The sequence below is a fragment of the Camarhynchus parvulus genome, chromosome 3 (genome assembly GCF_901933205.1).
Source record: "Camarhynchus parvulus chromosome 3, STF_HiC, whole genome shotgun sequence".
Classification (NCBI taxonomy): Eukaryota; Metazoa; Chordata; class Aves; order Passeriformes; family Thraupidae; genus Camarhynchus; species Camarhynchus parvulus.
In genome coordinates, this window is record NC_044573.1 from 53,825,730 (window position 1) to 53,849,347 (window position 23,618).

General features: G+C 36.5%; 1 protein-coding gene across 2 annotated transcripts in view; it reads right to left on the minus strand.

The window, feature by feature from the left end:
- SCAF8 (SR-related CTD associated factor 8) overlaps positions 1-23,618 on the minus strand; it is a 152,772-nt gene that overhangs the window by 123,901 nt on the left and 5,253 nt on the right. For both annotated transcript variants that reach the window (XM_030944258.1, XM_030944259.1), the window contains exons 2-4: positions 7,652-7,735; positions 6,119-6,163; positions 2,427-2,588 (exon numbers count right to left, since the gene is read on the minus strand). In XM_030944258.1, the coding sequence (XP_030800118.1) occupies positions 2,427-2,588; positions 6,119-6,163; positions 7,652-7,735 (291 nt within the window). The remainder of the gene's footprint in view (positions 1-2,426; positions 2,589-6,118; positions 6,164-7,651; positions 7,736-23,618) is intronic.

The window sequence follows — 23,618 nt, forward strand, 5'->3', positions numbered from 1 at the left end:
GAGCATCTTAAAGCATTACCAATAATTAAAATAATGAATTATTAGTCTGCTAATTTTTTATAGTTAACATTTATAAATGCAATTCGGTTCTGCCTGTGAACCAAAATCATTTAAGTGCACTGAACAATGGGCATATACTATTAAGACTGCTAAATATTTTTATTAGAAAAGCAGCTTCATATTTTATAAGCTCTCTTGATGAAGTGAGGAATTTAAAAGTTTAAACTGGAAGACAATTATCTGCCTATTGAAAATACATAGCAATATTAAAAAAGGTGGATCATGGGGAAGGAAAAAATTCAGACTTCACACAATTCCATTAGCTGTAACTCATTGTTCAGCTTACATTTCTATTACATTTTTTCTATTACAACAGAAGCATTCTATTACAAACAGATCATCATTTTTATATGCTTCCAGTCTTTTTTCAACAAGCTCAACTTCCACCAAAAGTAAAGATTTTGCTTTATTTTAGGAAAAAAAAAATCAGTTGCATTACAAAGAGCAGGAAATTCTTCATAGGATCTGGTGTTTGCTGCCACAAAGGTCTAATTACTTGAGTTCTATAAAACAAGAGCATAGAGCACTTAGCCACAGTGTTCAAAACAAAGAAAAAGAAGTCTGTTTGTCCAGAACTACAAGAGGATCCTTAACTATAAAAAAGAAGTGCTGAATTTTCACTGCATGGAAAATGCAATTTTTAGAGTTCCCTTAAAGAAATCTCTGGTGGCTTCCACTCAGCATTTTGGTATCTCAGCGCTTCTTCTTTAAAGTCTGTATTATAAGCAGTCCTTGTCAAGTCCATCAGCAGCTCTAACTTCCCTCATCTCTCCAGAACAGGAATATAAAACTGTTTCTGTGGCTCCATATCTATCCACACCTTGCACGTTCTCTGGGCCGGACAAAGGAATCAGTGGGATGGTTTTGTTGTTACTTTAAATGAAATGTTACTGCATTTCTGTTTGATTTAAAAACAAATTCTACATTTGCTCATATAAAGATAACTGCTGTGTTTCTCCATCATGCCTTTCAATCAGATTAAACATCAAAATGTTACAAACCTTGGTACATATCATGGTGTCTGACAGCTCAGTTTTTTGCTAGGCAATGTATAGGATAACTACTTTCACAGCATAAAGACCCTCCTATAATAATGAATCCATATGCAGCACAGCAGCAGGACTTTGGATTGAAAAGTGCATTTTCATGCTGAGGTGAAAAATATCCTAGAAATGAACCTGACAGGAATTTTGTGGACCCTAAATAGACTAGGTTTTACTATCTCTCTTCACATCAAACACCTCTAATGCAATACATTAATTGCCATGCATTGAAATATCACAGGCAAATAGTGCAATTTCTTAGCCAATAAATTTATTATGTATTTTTTAAACTAGACACAAACTGAGTACTTGCATCCATCCTTGTTCCAACCTCTCCTTCTTCAATACATCAGAGTCTTTCTGTATTAGTATATTTCTCAAAGCAGCAAGTTAAATGATTTACAAAACACACTAAAAAATATAAGTTAAAAAATTGTGCCTATTTATTAAAAAAAAACACAGCAAAACACTGTAGAATTGAAGCAGCACAAGTTAATCACACAGATAACCTAAAACCAGGTTGGAAAAATGTCATTTAACTTAAATAACCTGTTCAGCAACACCTCAGAAGTCAGTTGCAGGAGAGAAGACAGACATCCTTAGCCAAGTTTATGCAAACAAGCAAAATTTCTAGGTCCTGACACATTTTTCTGCAGCAGTCTTAACTACTTGAAAAGGCAGGAATCCTAAGATAACACAATGGTTAAACGTGCCTTAATCACCTTCCATGGAAACCTTGGGTTTTCATATGTCTGGTTGAAAAATACAGCTCTAGGAATGCATGTAACTATTCTAAATACAACTCTTCCTGTAGCATCCAGCCTCACTTACTGCTTTACCTAATGACTCTATTACACAAATTTCTGTGAAGATAAAACCCTTAGAATCCTCCACCTTTCTGCAGTTATTCAATAAGAAGAAACACTATTTTACAACTAAGGGACAAACATGAAGGAAGTTAAACTGCCTGCACTCTGCTATTTCCAGCCAATCTTTTAGAAACAGAATTTGGTGGCTATCTCAACTACTGGGATCCAAGGGTACAGCTGAACTAGTGAGTCAAACTATACAAGTTAAACCTTATTTAGTTGCTGGATAATCACAGAATCAAGAGAAAGACAACCTTTTCAAAACTCTAATTAATCTCATTGGATGCATCTTTCCAATCCCTACAATAAGACAAGCATCATTAAGAAATACATATACAGGGCAAGTTTATAAGTAGATCCCCTCCAGCAAGTAGAAAGTGAGATGAAAATCTTTATTCTTTATAGATGATATGCTAAATACTGTTCTAACTAGAAAGATCTCTAAGTGGTTTACCTTGTCATCACCAGGGCAACGGTACAAGTTCTGGAAAGTGCTGATGATGTTATTGCTGAATCTTGGTGCAAATACATCCTTTTCTTGTCCAAATTGATGCCGGGACTGTCTCACAATGGAGTCAATGACATACAGACCAGGCACCTTGTACTCTGGTTTGCACTATAAAGAAGAATAATTTAAAAAGAGCATATGTGAAAAATAACCAAAACCATTAACAGCAGAGTAAATACAAACAATCCTCTCTAATTTTTAAGTGGGTCCAAGTATACTGAAATGTTCTTTATTTCATAAATTGTCCTGGAAAATGAAGCTTTCTCAAGTAACACCCAATCTCTAATGTTTAAGTTATCACATCTAAATGCATTCTGAAGATATGTAAATGGTATGAAATCAATTTCTTACTGCTAAAGAATTAACTTTTAAAAATCTATCTATTAAAAAATTAGCCCACAAACCACATATCCTTTTAAAATGTACACTCTATTTTAAAAGTACTGCATAAAGCATGACCAAATTATGATCTTTATGATCAAAGTAAGCATTAAAGTTAAAATTTATTTACTTTATTTTACACTGTTGTAATTAGGGTGTGGTGTATCCTCCCTTGCAGCAGAAAAACATATTTATGGGGACATCTGTTTGGTTGAGAATATAACAATATTTATTTTACAACTCTGAAAAACTTGCATAATTTACAAACAGCATGATATATTTATAAGGCATGTCTGCTAATTAAAATACTAATTAATTACGTAATTTTACTTTCTTAACAACTAATGGTAAAATTTTTGTCTTTTAACTGCAAAGTAATTGCACCACATTACTGCAATCAGTTTTAAGACAGAACAAATCATGGTCCAAAAGTATAATGAAGTCATCATCAGAATATATTATGTTATGGATTCATTTAATAAATATTGGGTGTATATCACATAAGGTATTATGGAAAACAGGGGAAAGGACACCCTTTTCCTCTCTGGTCCTGAAGACATATTATGCAACACACTAAGTTAATAATGTTTAATAAAGTGCTAAACAAGCACTTCAGAATATTAATTTTACTATGCCCTAGATACAAATGTTCTGTTTTGAAAAGTGTTGATTTGCTAACACTTGCAACCTTTAGAAAGCCACCTTTCTTTAGGTTCTAAACATGGTTCAATGTATTTAAGTAAGGCATTCTTTATTTTTAGAATGTGTGTGACATCCTTTTAGGAATATATATGCATCATTAAGCTTAAATTGGATATAATACACTCTCTTCAGAAAATCACTTCAATGTATTGTAGCCTCTGAAATTTTATTTAAATTATTGAACAAGAGTATTCTGCATATAGAACAGATATATAACAGGTATATAACTTTTCACAATATTCCAATTAATAAAGCTCACAGAAATTCAAAAAGAAAACTCAGGACATGTATTAGCTGAAGTATTTTAAAACATGGCACATAAAGAAAGCAAAGTATGATAATAATGTAATAATATAGATTATATGGAAAAGGCAATAAAATACAAGTAAAAAATTAAATAAAAATTAAAACTGGGGCACTGAACCTGCATATCCCTAATCTCAGATAGAACAGCCTTTACACACAAATATTTACTTATTTTCTGGGTGAATAATCAATAATGTAATTTGATTACTCAAAGAAATTAAATCTGGCTCTCCAATGGAATAACCTCACATATACGAAATGTGATCATTTGACACCTGAAGTGATCTTTTGCCAAAGAATAAAGCAGTTGACCACAACAACAATAGACCAGTGAGTTAAGTGGCACAAAATTACGAATGCCACGAGCAACTATTTTATCTGAAGTTTCAGTAACGTCATGAAATTACAAAAGAAAATATTGGAGCTGTGAAGGATGAGGGGCAAACTATCTGAGATGGCACTGACATCATTGTGGTCAAGTCTACAGCAGACTTTAATGGAAGATTTAGTCACCTTGAGCTTTAACTTGAAGTGACTGCTTGCAGAAAACATCCAATTAGTCTCCAAACATACAATTTAAGCCCTTTAATATCAAATACCTAGCTTTCATCTGCTCATCTCTCATTCTAGTAAAGCAAAAAGTTATTATTTAAAGTTATTAATAAGTTGCACATTTCACTAAATTGTTCATGAAATAATTAAAAACCCCTCAGCAAGACCACCAAGGAGAATCATCTAATCCAAGGTGATCATTAACAAGGTTATCAATAAAAACATACATCTGCCTTCTCTAAGCAGCAATGAACAGTGCAGAACTTCCTCATTGAGCAGTACTGGACACTGAAGGCATGCAAAGATAACTCAAAGTAGCTTGTGGAAGGGTCATGAACAACCAGTCCCAATCCTGACAAATTGCCATTCATTCATGCAGAGTGTAAAACTCCTTGTGCCTATGAATACTGAATTGCCAATCACATCCACTGTAACTAAAAAGCACTGTTGGAATTCAGACAATTCTGAGCTAATTTCAGGACATGGAACTGCAAAGTGTTACTGGTCAGAGATGAATAAGATGGATTCCTGCTCTTCTCCTGTGTTCACCTGCAGCATTGAACAGGGATCAGAGGATAGTGATCCCCGTCTCAGAGATGGAAGAAGTCAGAGTCAAGGACACAAAAGACAACTACTTGATAAAAAACTAGCAATGTTGATAAAGTATACTACCGGTCTTTACTATTGCTTTGAAACACATATGTGACACTTTTTTCACATAGGACTGATGTACCAGTATCTAAATATTTACTTGATAAATAGTTCTGAGACAGATAAAAACACCAGGCTGAAGCTGAAACCTGTTTACACTGCCCAGTCGCTGTCAAAAGGCAACACAGAGTACACTGGGCAACAAGGAATAAAAGTTAATGAGGAAGACGGGTTACTAATACAGAACAATTCAGACTGCTTTGTAAAAAGAGTAACAGAAGAAAAATTGCATCCAACATTGCAACATTAACAGACTAACTTCTCTAGCTTGTTTGTCAAAACCAAATTTCAATTTGATAATAATTTACTGCTGTTTACAAAGAGAGAAGAAATTCAGTACCAAAATGACCAACTGAACAATCAGGTACAACACAGATAAGCAAGGAAGACTCACAAATTTGAATCTATGCATTTCCAATGCAGTAAAATGCAAGTAAAATGCAGTTTTACCCAAGAATAATTAACTGTTGCAAGAAAATAAAGTGCTATAAATTTCTTTTCTAGAAAGAATCTTTAAATTAATACTACCATCTTCCCAAAAAGTAATTCTAATCTAGCCATATAATTTTTTTTGTTTTAATTTACTTGCAAGAACCACCAACAGAAATGCTACATCTCCTGCTACAAAAAAGATGAGGCTGAAGGTCATCTTCCCTTCAGCTTTAAAATCAATGGGAAAACCTGGCAGAAAAGCAAAAGCAACTGTCACTACCCAAACAACTGTCAATTGTTTTGCTGTTAGCTGTTCACTGACAGTCTCTTTTAACATTAAATAAATACACACAGAAGCAGTCCTAAAACAGTATCCACAGTGATTCAGATCAAAGAACAAAATAAGAACAAAGTATTTGTCATTCTGCATCATGGGTTATGATCTGCTGCCAATTATTAGCAGAAACTGAATGCCACTAAAAATGGAGATAAACTAATATGTGCAAAAAATATTAATCCATATGTGAATCTAAACCCCCACTTGACTGACTTACCTTTTGAATGAACTTCTCAACACTCTGTACAACATGCTTGTAGAACTGAAAAATACAATAGTATTTCAATAGAGAAAATATGAAGATGCATATACTTGTTCAAGTATGTTGCTATATTGATAGCAAAACCAGAAGCAGAAACTTTGGATTATTAAATAGCAATCCAATATCTATAGCTGAACATGCAATCTTCCTTAAAACACTTAATAGCCTATAAAAGAGTGTTTCTTCTTTTTCTTGAAGGTTTTTTACACTGGATTTTTTGAATAGCATGCTTATTTATTGAGAACAAGGAGAATAATCTAATTGTTCCACCACAACACATGGTTATTTTACTGTAAGTGACTGAAGATGTTCACCTAATGTTACTAAACATACAACTTCTCTGCATTTCATTAATTTATAGCATCAACTGCATACTTTTTCTTTAAAGTTGGCCTGTCTTTCATGGAGTTGTTTTTTTAAATCTCGCATATAATCACAATGGCTCTAAATCATGCCAATAATTGTAATAACCACTTGCACAATTAAACATTATCATTGAAATGGTAAGAGTGGAAGTAGGATTTCCAAGTTGAGTACATAATAAAACATTTGGGTATAATTTAATTGTTTAATTAATAGAACCATCTATTATGATTTACTACTTAAGTTCAATACAAGTTTTCAGCATTTCCATTACATAGCAACATACAGGCTTTTACTTACAGACATACTGAAGAAAGCCACTGAATTTCACTCTTCAGTCATCAAATTACTCTTTCCCAATTACACAAAACACCAATATGGATTTCATTATCTGAAAACATATCTGCATTGTCAGCAAAGGAATGCAGATAGGAAAAGCATAAGTTTGGTCTGTCCTCTTTTCTACCCCTCCAGCCCTCACTGAGTTTCTATTTGTTTTAATGCTTAACACTAGTGGCATTCTTCCTTCACCATTTTTCAGTGACTTTTTCTGCTGCGCTGTTGTTTAGCAATTAGTTTTACTTTGTGGCAGGAATAATCTTTAATGAGTGTACTAGGACTTGAACTTAAAGACAATTTGTATCCAAGCAACAAGAAAACTGAAATCTATGAACAATATCCATGAAAAGGTATGCTAGGAATTCAGAAAAATGAACAGTTGTATTGATCCAAAGGCATGCATAAATTTTGGGAGGGAGGGAGGGAGGGAGAGAGGGGAGAAGAAGTGTGAATTGTAATTTTCTATTTATTCATCTGTTAACAGGTATGTCAGTGTTTCCTTTGTAAACTAAGGAAGAAGCCCTGTCTTTCAGATCTGATGGAATTCAGATGGAGACAAATTGGTATAATTCTTTCTCACATATGACAACCAGCAAATGAAAGTCACACACCCCTTTTAGCCTTCTGCTGTATTTCCCTGGATACCACATATGAACATAACTTGGAAATTGTAAGCACAAGGGAGGTGAAAAGTTCTGAAGCAAATTCTTTAGACTATTTCACAAAATTATTTTGACATACATGAGAAATGTAAAAGAGGTCAGAAGAAGATAACTGGTTTCATACCTTTATAGCCTTGATTGCTGCCTTGGTGATCTGTGTCATTTTAGCTTTAGAAATGGGTGGCTTATAATCATTTAGCGAGTACAACTGCAAGAAAAAAAAACACTATTAGAAATATAATCTGCAGAATTGTAAGCAGAATACATTATTTTTTTCACAAGAAAATATAATTTCTAATTTTCAGTGAATTTTATGTATTAAGCAAGCAAAGACATTCCCATTTAAGAAAAAAAAATAAAAGCTCAATCACATATAATGTAAGATTCAAAATGCTTACAGGAGAGCAGGTTCTTCTTTGCAATGGTCCCAATATATACACCTAGCTTTACCAGCACTAAATACTAGAGGCATTTCAGTGAAGTTACAAAATAAATACTTAAAACATGCAAATACAGTAGCTCTTACTAAGTTTTCCAGGGCAAAACCACGGATATACTTGAATGTCGGGATCTCTAGCTGGTCAGAGTGACCCCGAGAAAAGTTCTAAAGTCTCTTTTCCCAGCCCGGCACTTGAAGAAGGAGTCAGGGCTCTTCATTTCTCGGTCTCAAGGTTGTTTATTTTATCTTATCTATAAAAAATTTTCTCCTGCCCTGCCGAGGTCAGCTCAGCAAGACAGTTCCAGGCACTCTCCGCCCGCCCTCAAGGCTGCGTCGTCTTTTATACTACAAATCACGTATATCATATTTACCTTTACTTTCCAATACCTATCACCCATGTTAGACAGTGTACCTCTATTCTAAACCAATCCCCAAGTGCCAACATCACAGCAGAAGATGGAGGCCAAGAAGAAGAAGGAGAAAGGCTGGACACACCCAGATTCCTCCATCTTGCCTCCTGAACCCCCATACCAAAAAACCCAAAATCTTCTTTTCCAGCCCATGATAACTTCACTATTATTCTACCTAAACTGTTGTGGCTTGCTGATCTTCATATAAGGTTGGTAATTTGCTCCATGGGTCATAATCAAAACCACAGGTGTCTTGGGTTCTGTGACAGGGTCTCTGAGACCCCTAGCAGGGGTCCCGGTGTCCTGGACAGCCAGAGGTGTGTCCTGGGTCCTGACACTTGAATACTTTTATGGAAGCATAACAAAACCTTAACTTAGTATATTCATCATCATATGCCTGCTGAATCTGGTCTTTTCATTTTCCATTAAACAAACGAACAACAAAATCAAGCCCAGTGAGCATGAGCATGTAGCAATTTGACACTTAAAACAGACTGTAAAAAGAATAGACTTCATTCATTCACTGCATTAACCCAGGAAAGTAATATACTGAAAGTATTACAAATGTTTAAGCAAAAATCCAGCTGTGTTCTCAATTTCAAGCAGAGCATCTTAACTTCATTAATATCTAACCAGCAAAAATACAGAGTGCACAGGTAGTGTAGTTTTGCAACAATGTTCTCCCTGGGTGCAGTATTAACTCTGTTTGACTGGTACATACATCTCCCAGCAGAAACAATCGAGCATGACAAGTATTCATCACAAATTTGCTGCACAGTGAAACTTTAACTAAATTCACAGCTATGACTGATGGGTTGTAATTAGAAGTAACTCCTCCCCAAAGCTATTTACTTGTTGTGAAAACCTCTGATTATCCACAATATATGATTTTGAACAAAATGCTGTTATTTTCTCTTTCAGGTCTAAGTGTTATAAGAGAAGGGACTGGCTGATATTTGCTACTTTCAGACATAAAAAGACCAGACACAAAGTGCCAAATCTGATTTAAGGACATTCTTAACTTATAATTTAATTTTGTTTACAACACATTTTTGGAAGCATGTTAGTTCAAAAATGGAGTTCTGATAATAGGAATGATCATCCATAACAAAATTTTTATTTCCTTCCTAGAAAACAGGAAGAATTGCAGTTCTTCCATAAAACAGTAATTGAAACAGAAACAAAGCCAAAACCCCCTCTCCTCTCCTATACATCCTGAGAAATGCAATATAATGAACCAGATTTAATATCCATACAGATATTTACAATATCTTTAACTTCCTAATATTTTCTCAATTTGTGGCAAACTTCGAGCTCAGAAAACATAGTTCAGAATTGCTTACATTTAATAAAGCACACTCCAACAGGATCACACAGTGGAAAGGATTAGACAATCTTAAATTTAGGTCATGCTCCCCAAGTTACTTATAATAATTTATTGCTGAAGATAATAAGTAGATATTCTTTCATCATACTTGAGTTTCCAAGAGACAAGGATTTGTTCTCCTTGTAAACATGAGATACTTTTTTTCTATCCTCTCCTGTCAAAACCAGTTTTAACCAAAACCTCCTGTAGCTGTCAAAACACAAAGTGAAAAAAAAGGCTTGTCCAAGCATAAGTGTCTGTCTTCTCAGCTTGAAAGGATCTCCATTAAAACTGTGAAATTATAACCACTTCACAGCTAGACATCCACTTTTAAAACAACTGTTACTACTTCTCAATAATGCTAATGCTAATTGCTGTTGCAAAATATTCTGAATTATTTACATGCTGCTCACACAACAAAAAGCAATACATTTCTAAAATGTAGATATATGAATGCTCTTCACCACCACAAGGAAAAGAGAGAAGAGAGGCAAAACCCCAAGTCGCTAATCAGTTTCTTCTGTTTCCACAGAATCACAAGGTTGGAAGAGACCTTGGAGATCATTGAGTCCAACTCATGCCCTATAACACCTCAACTAAACCATGGCACCAAGTACCACATCCAGCCTTTTTTCAAACACATCGAGGGATGGTGATGCCACCAACTCCCTGGGCAGACAATTCCAGTACTTTATCACTCTTTCTATAAAAATTTTTTTTCCTAATATCCAACCCTTGGTGCAGCTTAAGACTGTGTCCTCTAATTCTGTCAGTTGCTGCCTGGTGAAAGAGACCAACCCCCCTGACTACAACCACCTTTCAGGGAGTTGCAGAGAGCGATAAGGCCACCCCAAGTCTCCTTTTCTCCAGGCTAAACACCCCCAGCTCCCTCAGCTGTTCCTCATAGGGCTCGTGTTCCAAGACCCTCACCAGCCTTGTTGCCCTCCTCTGGACATGTTCAAGAAAAGTCTCAATGTCCTTCCTAAACTGAGGGGCCCAGAATTGGACACAGCACTCACAGTGTGGCCTCACCCGTGCCAACAACAGGGATGACCTCCCTGGTCCTGCTGGCCACACTATTCCTGTTACAGGCCAGGATGCCACTGGCCTTCTTGGCCCCCAGGGCACACTGCTGGCTCATGTCCAGCTGGCTGTGGACCAGCACCCCCAGGTCCCTTTCCACCTGAGCACTGTCCAGCCACACCGTCCCCAGCCTATAACGCTGCAGGGGGTTATTGTGGCCAAAATGCAGGACTCGGCACTTGGACTTATTGAACTTCATCCTGTTAAACTCTGCCCATCCATCCAACCATTCCAAATCTCTCTGCAGAGCCCTCCTACCTTCCAACACACGCTCCCAGCTTAGGGCCATCTGCAAATTCACTAATGAAAGACTCAATCCCCTCATCCATGTCATCAATAAAAATACTGAACAGAACTGGCCCCAGCACAGACCCCTGAGGGACACCACTGGTGACAGGCTACCAGCTGGATGCAGCACCATTCACCATCACTCTCTGGGCTCAGCCATCCAGCCATTTCCTAACCCAGCAAAGAGTGCTCCTGTCCAAGCTGTGGGCTGCCAACTTTTCCAGGAGTGTGCTGTGGGAGACAGTGAGTTTTGCAGCTCACTGTTCAGCTTCCAGTTGCTCACAGGTAATTACCAAAATGTAATCACTCATCCTGGCTACTGTTTGGCGGGATGTTGTGCAACTACAACTAAACTACTTCTGGGAACACCAGCACCAGAAACTTTTTGTTTGTATAGTGTTTCTTAGCAGAGTCATTTTGGGTGTTTTCCTGGTCAGCATTCTCAAGCCCGAAATACTAATCAGTAAAAGCAATTTACAAGTACATGAGCAAATGTGAAATCAGCCTCGATTCAGGAAGCCAACCTTGTCAATCTAAAAAGAGTCCCAATTGGGATTGGCACAGGAGCTCCTTTACCTACAAGACACACAGCTGTAAGGAGGGAAAACCACTGACTCATACAGATACTCACAGGGACCACACCTGACCAGGCCATCAGCTCTGAAATAATCTGGGCCCTAATGGGGCAGTTCAAAGTATCAAGGAAGCCACCACACAGGGCTGGGAAACAAGCAAGAGTTGCACACAACTGACTCTGAGACATTGGCCGTGCGCAGTCAGGTATCTTAGCACCACTTATCAGGAAAATGCCAAAAGCCAACAGGGCAACCTGGGTTGTTGCCAACACCCCGATACTTTATTCCAGGTAGCAAACAGGCAAATTTAGCATTAAGGACTTGATAATTCAAGGGGGAAACGTGGTGGTGGAAAGGAATCAATAAAAAGAGTAAAACAGTACTTCTGTAGAAAGAGACTTTTTGGACAATGGTTACATCTGTTACAGATTTTAACAGCCATTTAAAAAACATACAGATCCCAAACTTAGTACCTGCAAAAAACCAAGAAAAGAAATAAAAATTCTTCAAAAACTATTTTTCCTTAATTGTCTTCAAGAGGCTTTTAATTAACTATAAAACATTGCATTCTGAAAAGTGCATCAACTGCTCCTCACTGCTGAGGTTGCATTCAATCCCATTGTCTGAGTAATCAAAAAAGATATTAAATAATATCAATCCCAGTGCAGACACCTGCAGGACATCACTTCATAGTGGTCTCCATTTGGACACTGTAGCCATTAACTATAACTCTCTGGATGCTGACATCCAGCCAGTTCCTTATCCATCAAACAGTCTATCCACCAAGCCCACTTTCTCTCACTTCTAGGCTGACTAGAGAAAAAAGACTTGGTTGCTGCCTCTCTAGTAATGAAAACTTCAGTTTTTCATCCACCATAGATGATTATCTTAAGACATTTGGAATTTGAAGAATAAGGAGTTAAAGACATGCATTTTTAAAATCTGTGCTTATATCCCAGTTTAATTTTTCCTGTGCCATCTCCTACAGATGTTTAGCTAAACCAGTTTGCTCTCTAAGACCAATGTCTTAGTTTTCTAAGACACTCATGCTCATTTGCAGAACGTAATTGCTTGCCTTCACATAAAAGAAGTCTTTAAATAAACCAGAAAAAAAAGGGCAACATGGTTAAATAGTAAAGTCAAGGAAACTCTCTGAAATAAAATTATAACACTTGAGAAAATCAGTAGTAATAATCAAAGGGATGGGGAGGAGAGGCAGTGACCATAAACTCTGGCTGGCACTGCATGTGCAAAAGATAGTGCAATCAAGTCTGAGAAACAAACAGGAGAAAGCATGAAAATCAGTGCTTTTCAGAAGAGGGAAGGAATTGCAAATCTACTAAAGTGCTTGTGCCAGACAACCAGCACTTACAGGAAGACTCATAGGAGATAAGGCCCTACAGAAAAAGAGACACACACACACCCCCCCATACCCTTTTTTTTTTTTTTAATCTATACACTACTGATCCCACACCAGAATCCTCCCGAAGTGTGTTTACAATAAGGTAAATAACAAGCTCACAATGTGAAAAATAACAAAGTATTAGAACAGAACTCCAGAATGCAAGACTTGGTAGCTATGATTAATGAATTCTCATTTAAAACAGCCTCAAACTTATAGCTCTGAAAGACAAGAAAAGCAACACGAATTTCTGACAGGGGGTCAAGGAGAGAATTACGAAACAATGGATCAGATAGGTTAAATGTTAAAAAATAGCATAAATTACTTCAAATAAATATATTAGTGGGGACACAGAGAATTCCGTGCAGCTGTTGTAAGGAAAGGTAACATCTCAGTATATTGTTCTTCTCTGAAAGACTCCAGGAGCACAGTGAGAAATCACTGATATAAAACCAACTGGACCACCAAAACACACCAAAGATCTCTCACAAAAGGCTCCCAAGAAACTAAGCTGTCCTAAACAGGCCCTTGCATGACAAATAACCCAAACAATTGGTCCTTAAATACAGGCAGCAAACATCTGAATGAACAGTCAATTGGTGCACGGTAAAGGGAAGTCCCAATAGAACCCACTTGTGCCTGCTGTCACCTATATTCTGGTTAGGGCAAAGTCAGACTGTCAAAAGCTGGAGAGGAACATTGCTGACACTACCAAGTAGTAAGTACACAGGAAGTAGTGGACACTGGCTTTGAAGCTAGCTATTGCCATCAGCAGAGATCTGCTGATCCATGAGAGATTGCATGGAAGATACCAACTCAAGAGTAAACCAGAAAAATCTCAGTAGTAAATGAGTAAATGGACATTTGGATCTACATTATTTAGGCAACAATACTAACCTACAGGGCACTCTCAACTGTACAATCTCCAAGGCTGGCATGAAATCATCAGGGATAACTAAAACTGTGGAGAAGCTTTCAAGTGAAGAACAAAGGTTCTTCAGCTGGCAAACAGGATTACTAGAAAGCCATGTCAATACAACCTCAGTACTGAAGATCAACTGGGAAGGATCTCCTCACCCAAGGAGCACACCACATGGGATGAGCAGGGAGTAAGCAAGAGTGGATGTGGTTCCAAACTGCCCAGTGTGGTTGTCCTTAGGCTGTCAGGGCAGCTCTGGCATACCTCAGAGGGAACTGACTCAGAACCTAAACTGTCACCATGAGCTTGCTAAGTCTGTGCCCTGATACCATAATGAAACCCACCCACTCTTTTAAATAACTGTATAAATTACAGTCAGCTATCTGTATGATGTATAAAATGCAGCTCTCTACTTAAAAGGTCTTATTCAAATGAAGTTCGAGCCTTATCACATCAAGCAACTGCATTTTTTCACAGTAGAAACACAATTCATTTCAGAGGGTCAAATGTGAAACACTGTAATCTTCAAGTGCCAGGTAAAACCTTAAGTTTCAGACGTTTTGAAACAGACTAGTTCACATTTACAACCTGGAAGAACAAAGAAAGGGAGCAGACAGAAACCCATATGTAAACTTAAAAAATAACACTTTAGAGCTGAACTACCATATGATTATGAAAAAAAATCTTCCATTTACTAGACACTTACTGCTTTTCTGGATATACATCAACCCATATGAAACATTTGCTCAAAGGCAAAAACTGATCAGTATCCTTAAATGTCTGATTACTACTAAAAGATATTTGAATACCAACTTAAACTGTTTTTTTCTAGTTATTTTCCTAAGTTTCATGTTGTAGATTTGCAGAGTGAAAGTATTTGCACCATTTCTTATAAGAAAACCCAGTAAGTACAGACATTTGCTGTTGAAATCTGAGGCATTGCTGTGGAAAGCACCACAGTGTGTGGAGTCTCTTTTTAAAATATGCATTGAGAATTTCTCTCCAAACACTGAACGTTTATCACCTGTTGATGATGTACATACATAATAAAACCTAATTTAAAAACCACCTTACAAGTTGATGGATCAATTTATTTTTCCTATTCATTTAGTAACTGATTTTGCAGCAGAAAAGAGAATATGCTGATCTCAATCAACCCAAAATTTATCTCCCATCTATCCTACCATCTAGAGAGAAGAAACTGTCTCCTTATATTTGCCCAGAAAAGAGAACTGCTCCAGTGACCTATGTATTCACCCAAGAGTCACTCTGACACAGACACTCTCCTAAACAGTCACCACAACACAAACACAACATCTGGGAGAATGCTGCTTCAATCAAGGTGGAGTGACTTAAAATAAACTGAAAGGTTAAACCCTGATTAAAAAAAAAACAAACCAACAATGAAACTGCAAATATACATTAAAATTTATACAAAGCTTTGTTTTGTACTGTCCGTTCTTGAACTATAGCACATTACTCAGAAAATTAAAGATGAAACATTTCCTGTCTAAATGCAGATGGCATTATCACACAAGGACAAGGAAGGAACAAAGACTAAAATTCTACAGAATGGGGAGGGGGGGAACAAGAGGGGATGAGGCAAGAGTTACACAATCAATGACAAGTCACAAGGAGTCTGACTGGTAAGGTAAACCATTTTCAAACTGTTAGCTCAGGTTTTGAAAAAACAAGTGTTAAATAATTAAGTTAGAAAGAGCATTAATGCATGATTCCTGTATGATCTTTTGGGCTTAATTTTATTTTCCTCTGGGAGAAAAAGCATGGCCAAAGTTAAGAGAATACTTTCAAGTTGCTGTAAAAAATGCCAGTGCTTTTTCAAGACAGCGCAGTTAACAGTAGCATACATTTGATTTCAATATCAATGAACATTTAATGATTTATCACTTTATTCTAGGAACCTGTGGACAGGACTATTCTCCATGCTTCAAGCATTCTAGATGACTGAACATGCTCAGCTCCAAACACATTGCCAACGATACAGGAAACTACAAAATACAAATGAACATTAATCTTCCCAACCCATTTAAGCTAAAGAAAACACCAGAGAAAATTTACAGTGAATTTGTGGGGGGAAGTTGTTTCATTGGTTTCCTGTATGATGATTCCATCCAACCATGTCCTACACACGCTGGCATTTTCATAATTAGGTGGGGGACAATCAATAAACCTTTGATAGAAATATACATGTTTAATTAAATGCTGAATATAAATCACAGGAAAACCTTACAGGGAAGACCTCAATCTGAATGGCACCTCAGGGACAAAGTGAGTAGACAGAGATATATACTTGCTACAAATCCTAATCTGTCTCAATGAAAGCAGTTCCTAGGGTCATGTTCTTGCAATGCAAGGATCAAATGACAGCCAAATGTCCATGTGAAGCACATAAGAGCTTATTACACAGATACCATTAGAAGTCTTAATATGATCAAAGTAATAGTGCTAAAAGTGGTTTCTAAGACTATCTCTTTCCTACAGAAATGCACATCTACGTATCAGGACCAGGCGAGCAATTAAAGCCAGTTAATTATATTCACAATCCTGTATTTTCCTCTATCTGATAAAACAGCATAATTATTTGTACAGCAAAAAGTAATGATGGGGAGAGCTAAGACACTACATACAAGGCAATATTCCAGTGTACATAAAGGTTAACAGCATTGTTAATACTCATTTTCCCCAATATAATTTTAAATAAACCAAGTCCTCTTTCCAAATTTTGGGAAAAAAAAACACAGGCTTGCTTGAAGATCTAATGAGCTATATAAAGTACATGTTGGGATTGGGGGAAAATGCAAAAGATCAGGTTGATGCTATAAATAAAGCGGGGAATTTCTGCTCTATATTTTTCTCTCTAATTCTGTTAAGAAAAGTAGTCTTCAAGAGAAGCCCTACTGAAAGTCAGGGAATTTATCAGCATATTTCAAATTTTCATCATTCAATATCACAAACTATATTTTTATCATTACAATCATAATTAAAGAAGTACTTAAAGTGAAATCTACTGTAAATACCCATAAAAAGCAAACTCTACTGCACACAGCTGTACTGCACTACAGGCTGCTAAGCCACAGCTCAAAGCTTCTCAAGCGAAGACCAGACATCATGCACATGAGCTTACACCCCCTGAGGATGGGCAGTCGCTTACACAGCAAGTTACTACACACATCCATGGAAGCAATGGCACACGGCACTTCTACAAAGCCCAGCACTTAATTCCAGCATCTTTCAGTGCTCTTATTCAATAGGCAAAAGAGCCAGACAGCCATTCCTGTACCAAAATTTCGAATAAAAAAGAGAAGGCAGTACTAACTTTATTAAAATTTAAAAAGCTTCATAAATAATATATCTGTTTTTTTATACCTCTGCCACATCCTATAAGGACAAGAAGAGCAGCTAGGAAATAATTTTTCATAAGATTTTGCCATATAATTTTAAAAAGCTTGAAAGCTGTGAACAACTCTAGTCTCATGAGATACAAAGGAACAGATATTCACAGAGACAAATCTCTGTAACACTGATACAGCAGCTAAGGGAATAAACATTTTGATGCTGATACACCAGGACTCAGCCCATCTCTTAAGTATGAGATAATGACCAGTGTGAGGGATATCAGTTACAAATCACTCTACAGAAATATTTTTAAAGTTTTCTCTGCCTCCTACCACGACACAACATTAAAAAGACATCAAGTAATGATATGGCATTAACCAGACATCATATATGCTAACAAGTATCTGCAATTTCAATGCAGAAAACCCAAAATAAATACTTAGAAGTCAAGCCAAATTTTCTTTCATATTTCAATAGCATTAAAATAAATCAAATCCAATTGGAAATACAGAAATAGTCACTGAATTGCTTACTAAATATTAATATCAACACACAGTAGAGAACAAGAAAAGAGTATTGTCATTTATTGCTTAAAAAAAAAAAGACACTTATCAACAAATTTCTATTAGGTTACATTTTATACAATTTCCTGAAATTAAATTTCTTGGAAAAGTTACTCAAAGTGCATGCCCTGATCTCTCAGTGAGTACGATTTTAACTTGATGCAGAGTAGGACCTACCTGTGAGAACTGTTATTTAAAACCTGTCAGCACTTTGTTACCCTCAGTGCTGAATATAAATGTTAAAATATATAGCATAGATGTGCATGCAGGGTGACCAGAATGGCAGATGCTCCTTTCAGTATACGGTATTAAAGTTTGGAGGGAAAAAAAAAAATTCTATTCTTTCAGTTATCAGCCAAGATGAGTTGCCAAAATTCAACATTAAAAAAGTACAGAACAAGTAGGTTCCAAGACAACAGCAGCTCCCTTAATACAACTGTTTTCATAAACAAAGTGCATGACACGTGGTTTTAATTAAGAAATATAAAAATAGTAGTCCATTTGCTTAATATCTAAGTGCACGTTCCTTAAAAAAAATTGAAAGCAACCAACAACTCCTATACCAAAAACTCAGCCTCTCCCTACACATCAGCTGCATTATACAGCACTGTTTATGTTTAAAGAGGACATTTAAATATTCATGCCAACTATTACACAGGCAAGTGAAGTAAGATGCAAAGGTAATACAGCAGTCCCTCAGCCCATCAGATACCAGCACATGAAGTCAGGTGTTAACACCACTCCATTTGTGTAGTGCTTCTCCTACTTCTTTTGTCTTGAGGAAAAACAATTATGACTTTCAATTTTACTGAACCCAAACAATTTGAGATGAAATGACAAAATTCCATTTTAGTTTTTACATACCTGAGCCACCAGCCCATTAACAATTTTCTTTAAACCCTCACCATTACTCCTTTCAAAGAGAGCTTCTAAGTACTCTTGCTACAGTCTGCTTTGTACAAATATGAACATAAAACTGGAATTTAAAGAAGCCACCTGGATTTGGCTTCACTTTCCTGAACTCCACACAACTGCAAAACAGATACTTACTTCAGATAGTCTCTAGAACATGCTCCACTTGCTCTTAGCCATTTTTAAGTCATCAAATAAAATTCCCCTTTTTCTCTTCAGAGTAACTTGGAGTGTTTGCTGCATGGGAACAAAAAGCTTAGAAAGACCTAAACGGACCAAATGAAATAGGTAGGTGAGAGTAAGCACTTCACCACTGCCTGAACTCCCAATAACAGAAAGGAAGGATTGACAAAAAATCCAGGTAAGAGTATCACACAAGAAAACAAGGAAAATAACGGAAGCATTTTACTTCAAGCAATTTTCTCATCTTTCCTGCCATATGTCTAATTTCCATCACTAACATTTTATCATTATTATATAGCTAATTCTTGATCAAGAGGAAAATGGATCAGCTTCTGTCAAAATGTCAGTCTTCACAGATTTCCACATGTGAGCCTGGGGGCTGTTCACACTGGAGAAGTCCCCTCTGTCCTTGTTCCAAAGCACTAGTTTGTTAAAGTATGGCATAACACAGAGTTAAAAGCCTTAGAGAAACCTAACTACAGTCATACCTCTACAATTCTGAGATATGAAATATAGGAACAGATCTTAAAAATTTTGAAAATCAGACTCACACATTTTCTATGCCAACTGTTTTTAGAACTCATGACAAAAACTGTCTTGTTGTGTTGATTTCAAAATATCTCCTTGGATATAGTTTAAAACCCCTGCATTCACAATGAAAACTTAATGATTCAAAAATTTTTTTTAAATGTAATCACAGTTTGTACTGGATTGGATTTCTCCAATCAATATATTTGTCATATAAATCGTCTTAATTTCCTGTTAAATGCTTAAGTGCTCCACTTCACTCTTGTGAAAATTAAGAAGCAAGTGGTTACTACTACACATCTGGTAACAAGTTATGAAGATCAACATGTTATCTCAAGCTATTCTTTTTCATGTGAACTAGCTTTGTTTTTTCATACATGTGGGAAGATTTGGTATTCTGAAAGACTTTGATTTTATTTGATCAGGTCTTTCCACTGGTTTCCAACAATCTGGTTAATATATTCTAAGCTCTTACCCTCTGAAAAAGCCAAAAACATTTTTAAGTATGATTATTTCTCTTTTTAAAGCTGCAATCACATCACTAGCAAAATATTAGAATTGTCTTTTTATCTATCATACTGATTTCTAAATTATGCACTGAGAGCTCCATAAAGTCCTGCTACAAGGCAAATATTTTTAAACCAAGAGTTTTATAGTGAGAACAATTTACAGTATTTTGCACTTTACAGAAAAAATAAACTATAGAATAAAAGGGGTGGAAAGCAAAGAATGCATATAACTAATTCTACTTAGGTTTTTGAAAGTAACTAATAAATACTGAAGATGGAGAACAAAAAAAAAAGTATGGAAACCTTTACCACTCAACTCTTAGCTAATTATTTGGAAACACTGAGCCCTCGACTGAACCACTCAAGATGATGGATCTTCTAAATTACCTTTCCCAGTAATGCAAGCTATTTCAATAATAAATTTCAATTCAAATACATAAGACAGCTATTCACTTCCTTTCATAAAGGCAGTGCACCTTGTTCAGCTGTTATATTTTTTTATAAAGCACTATTTACTTCAATCTTTCAAAACTAATGTTTTAAACAGTATCTCATAATAAAGAAGCTCAACGCTACAAAAATAGGCAGCTTCAACCTCTCAGGTGTTGCTACCCTCCACTCTTCTACTGCTCAGCCACCATCCACCCAAACCACCATTCCTAGCTCCTGGATCTTAGCTCTGCCACCCTTCTTTGGGGCACATCTTCTTTTGTGCCTTCATTTTAAATGGGAACCAGAACACTCTCAGCCAACCCTCAAAACTATCAACAGCAAACACATTAACAAAGGTGCCAAGCCTCATTTTCCACACATGTATTTTAGTAAACTAAACACACGCATTATATTTCTGAATGTCAAAGCATCAGCCACCCACTCATATAACCAAGGATAGGAGAAAAGAACAACCTCATGCAATCAAAGACTGCACCCAGTAAAACCAGCTAAGTTATGTAGGCAAACTCTGGCAAAAAGAAGTGGAAGAAAAGTAAGTGGTTGCATATCCATAGTAATCACCTTTGTACAAATGCTAGCTCACTTCCCAAAAGCCTAACAGCAGAAATAGCAGGCTATTGCAAGAAATATGCATTTCTAGTAGGGGTAAATCTGATAACAAGAGGGTCACGGTGACAATGCACTCATTTCTTCTTACTTCCTCCAAATGTTAACGTTTTTAATTCTATTTATAAAAATGTTTCCTTTTGATCAGTACATATGGCAAGAACAGGTAAAATAAGTACTAGTACAGCAGTATCTGGATATTGTGGTTTTGCCTCAAAGAACATGTACCCTAAAGTGAAGAAGCAGCTCCTGAATAAAATTACCTACCCAACTACTGCTGCTGTCAGTGCTCCCTGAGAAATACTGCAGAAAGTAGCTCCAAAGAAGTGAAAAAATGGAAGAACAGAAATACACGTGCAACTTACGAAAAGTTCCAAACAGGAACAAGGACTAATATTGTTTGGAACTTTTTTCAAAAGTTGTTTTTGTTTTTGAACTTTCAAAGCCAAGCTCACTGAACTCTGGCTACGCATATGAACAGCCAATTATGCACCTCTGTCCTGGGACTCACAATGGAATTACACCAGTGGCTGCTGAGCCACGACTGTGGGCTATAACCAAGGCTGAAGGAGCCATTCAGGATGAATTTTTTTGGTGGCTGTCCAGAGGTAAAATGATGAATCAATTTTACAGACAACAAAATAGAAGACCTCTTCCTAAGTGAAAAAACATTCTTATGGGAGTAATTTAAGTACCTTAAAGTATTTTTAAACCTGCCTTACCAAAAAGTTTTGTTCTAAATGGCTTTTTTCCTGTAAGAAAGCCATCTGGATTACCAGACTCCATTTCTACAACTGCCATAGGAAAACAGACTGTTGGTCATAGAATGGTTTGGGTTGGAAGAGAATTTAAAGGACATCTAGTTCTAACCTCCCTGCTATGGGCAGGGACACTCTCCACTAACTCAAGTTGCCTTAAATCCCATCCAACTTAGCCTGTTACACTTCCAAGGATGGGGCACAGCTCAAATAGTGGCATATTCAAACAGGACCTGTTAAGATAATTTTAAGTACTCTGTCAAAGACTGTAGCCCCAGGTATAATCTTGGTAAGCAGATGACAATCAAAGGATCTGAAGTTACAAGAGTTCAGAAGGGCATTTGTTTTAAACTGCAAAATGGCTCGCTGCTCTCTAAATGAGTAGCAAGTAGGATCAATACTTGTAACTATCCAGTTGCAACTCCAGAGAGTTTGCAGAATCTGGAGATCTACACAACCGCTCCAGGTTCACAAGGATCTGATCTAGATCACAGTTTAAGAACAAATTTAAAGTCTATGTATCTAAGACTATCAATGTCTGTCCTATACTATTTCACTAAAGAAATTAGGTTCTTGAGCAAGACATCCACCAAAATAAAACCAAATCCTAACATTTTGGGCCTTTAACACACACTTGCATGAGCATATCTTTACAAAGCCAGAAGTCAAGGTTCTGTGGCCAATGAAAATCAAAGGTCAGATCAGTCTTTGAAAGTGTGATATTAAAACTGCAAATATTTATTCAGCACACATGGAGACATTTAACCAGGTGAACATCAATTTAATATTTACTGTATCTTGAAGAGAAAAGGACTTCCTTCCCTACACTCTTAAAAAAAATCGTTGAGAGCCAGCAAAGTTCAATTCTTGCTGGGAAACAACAGAGTAAAATACTTACATTTCACTGATACTGCTCCTAATGCTCCTGACAGTAAACAGGAAACTAACAAATTATTGTTAGTTTGCAACATATTTTGTTGCATCTTAAGGGAATACGTGTAAATATCCATGCTTTTTTTTTGAGAAACACAACAGGATTATACAGCCAACTAAAACAGAAGACATTTTTCACATTCACCCCAGAGATTAAGAATGAAACACAGAAACAACTTTTCAGATGTATGAATGTCTGCATGCAGATGCACGTATCACTTTTTCTTTTGACAAAAGACAAAAGTAAACCAGAAGCTCACATCCCAATTTGCTACAATAAAATTTACAAGTATCTGACCATAAATGGGGCAGCAGATAAACCAAAAAGAAGAAAGCATTAAACTTATCACAGCTGCTAAGTCCTTCAAAGAGCAGAGGATATGAAAGAAGGTAGTACTTTAAAATATAGTGACAGAGAAAACAGACACAGGTTTTGCCATTGTCACAACAGCTAGGAAAAAAACCCAGCAGATGTTTCAGGTGCTTCAGCCAACATGAAACATGCAGCAGCATACAAGAAAAATATCTTGGCAGGTAGTAGCTTATGTATCTTCTCACTGTTTCTCAATATAACTACTAGTATCTGCTTTTAGTAATCAAAGCCCTGGCTGCTCATTTTATAGAGAATCCCTTTTTTCCCCACTTTCCCCAGCTATTCAGCATCAATCTCTATTTAGCATCTCCATGAGGCATACCATTTAGCATTTTTTAGCATCAACTGACATTCTTTCATGAAAAACCCGCCTCATTGACTTAGAATACACCATTTAAACAGTCTGAAATAGAATATTTAGTTAAGCCTTCTGT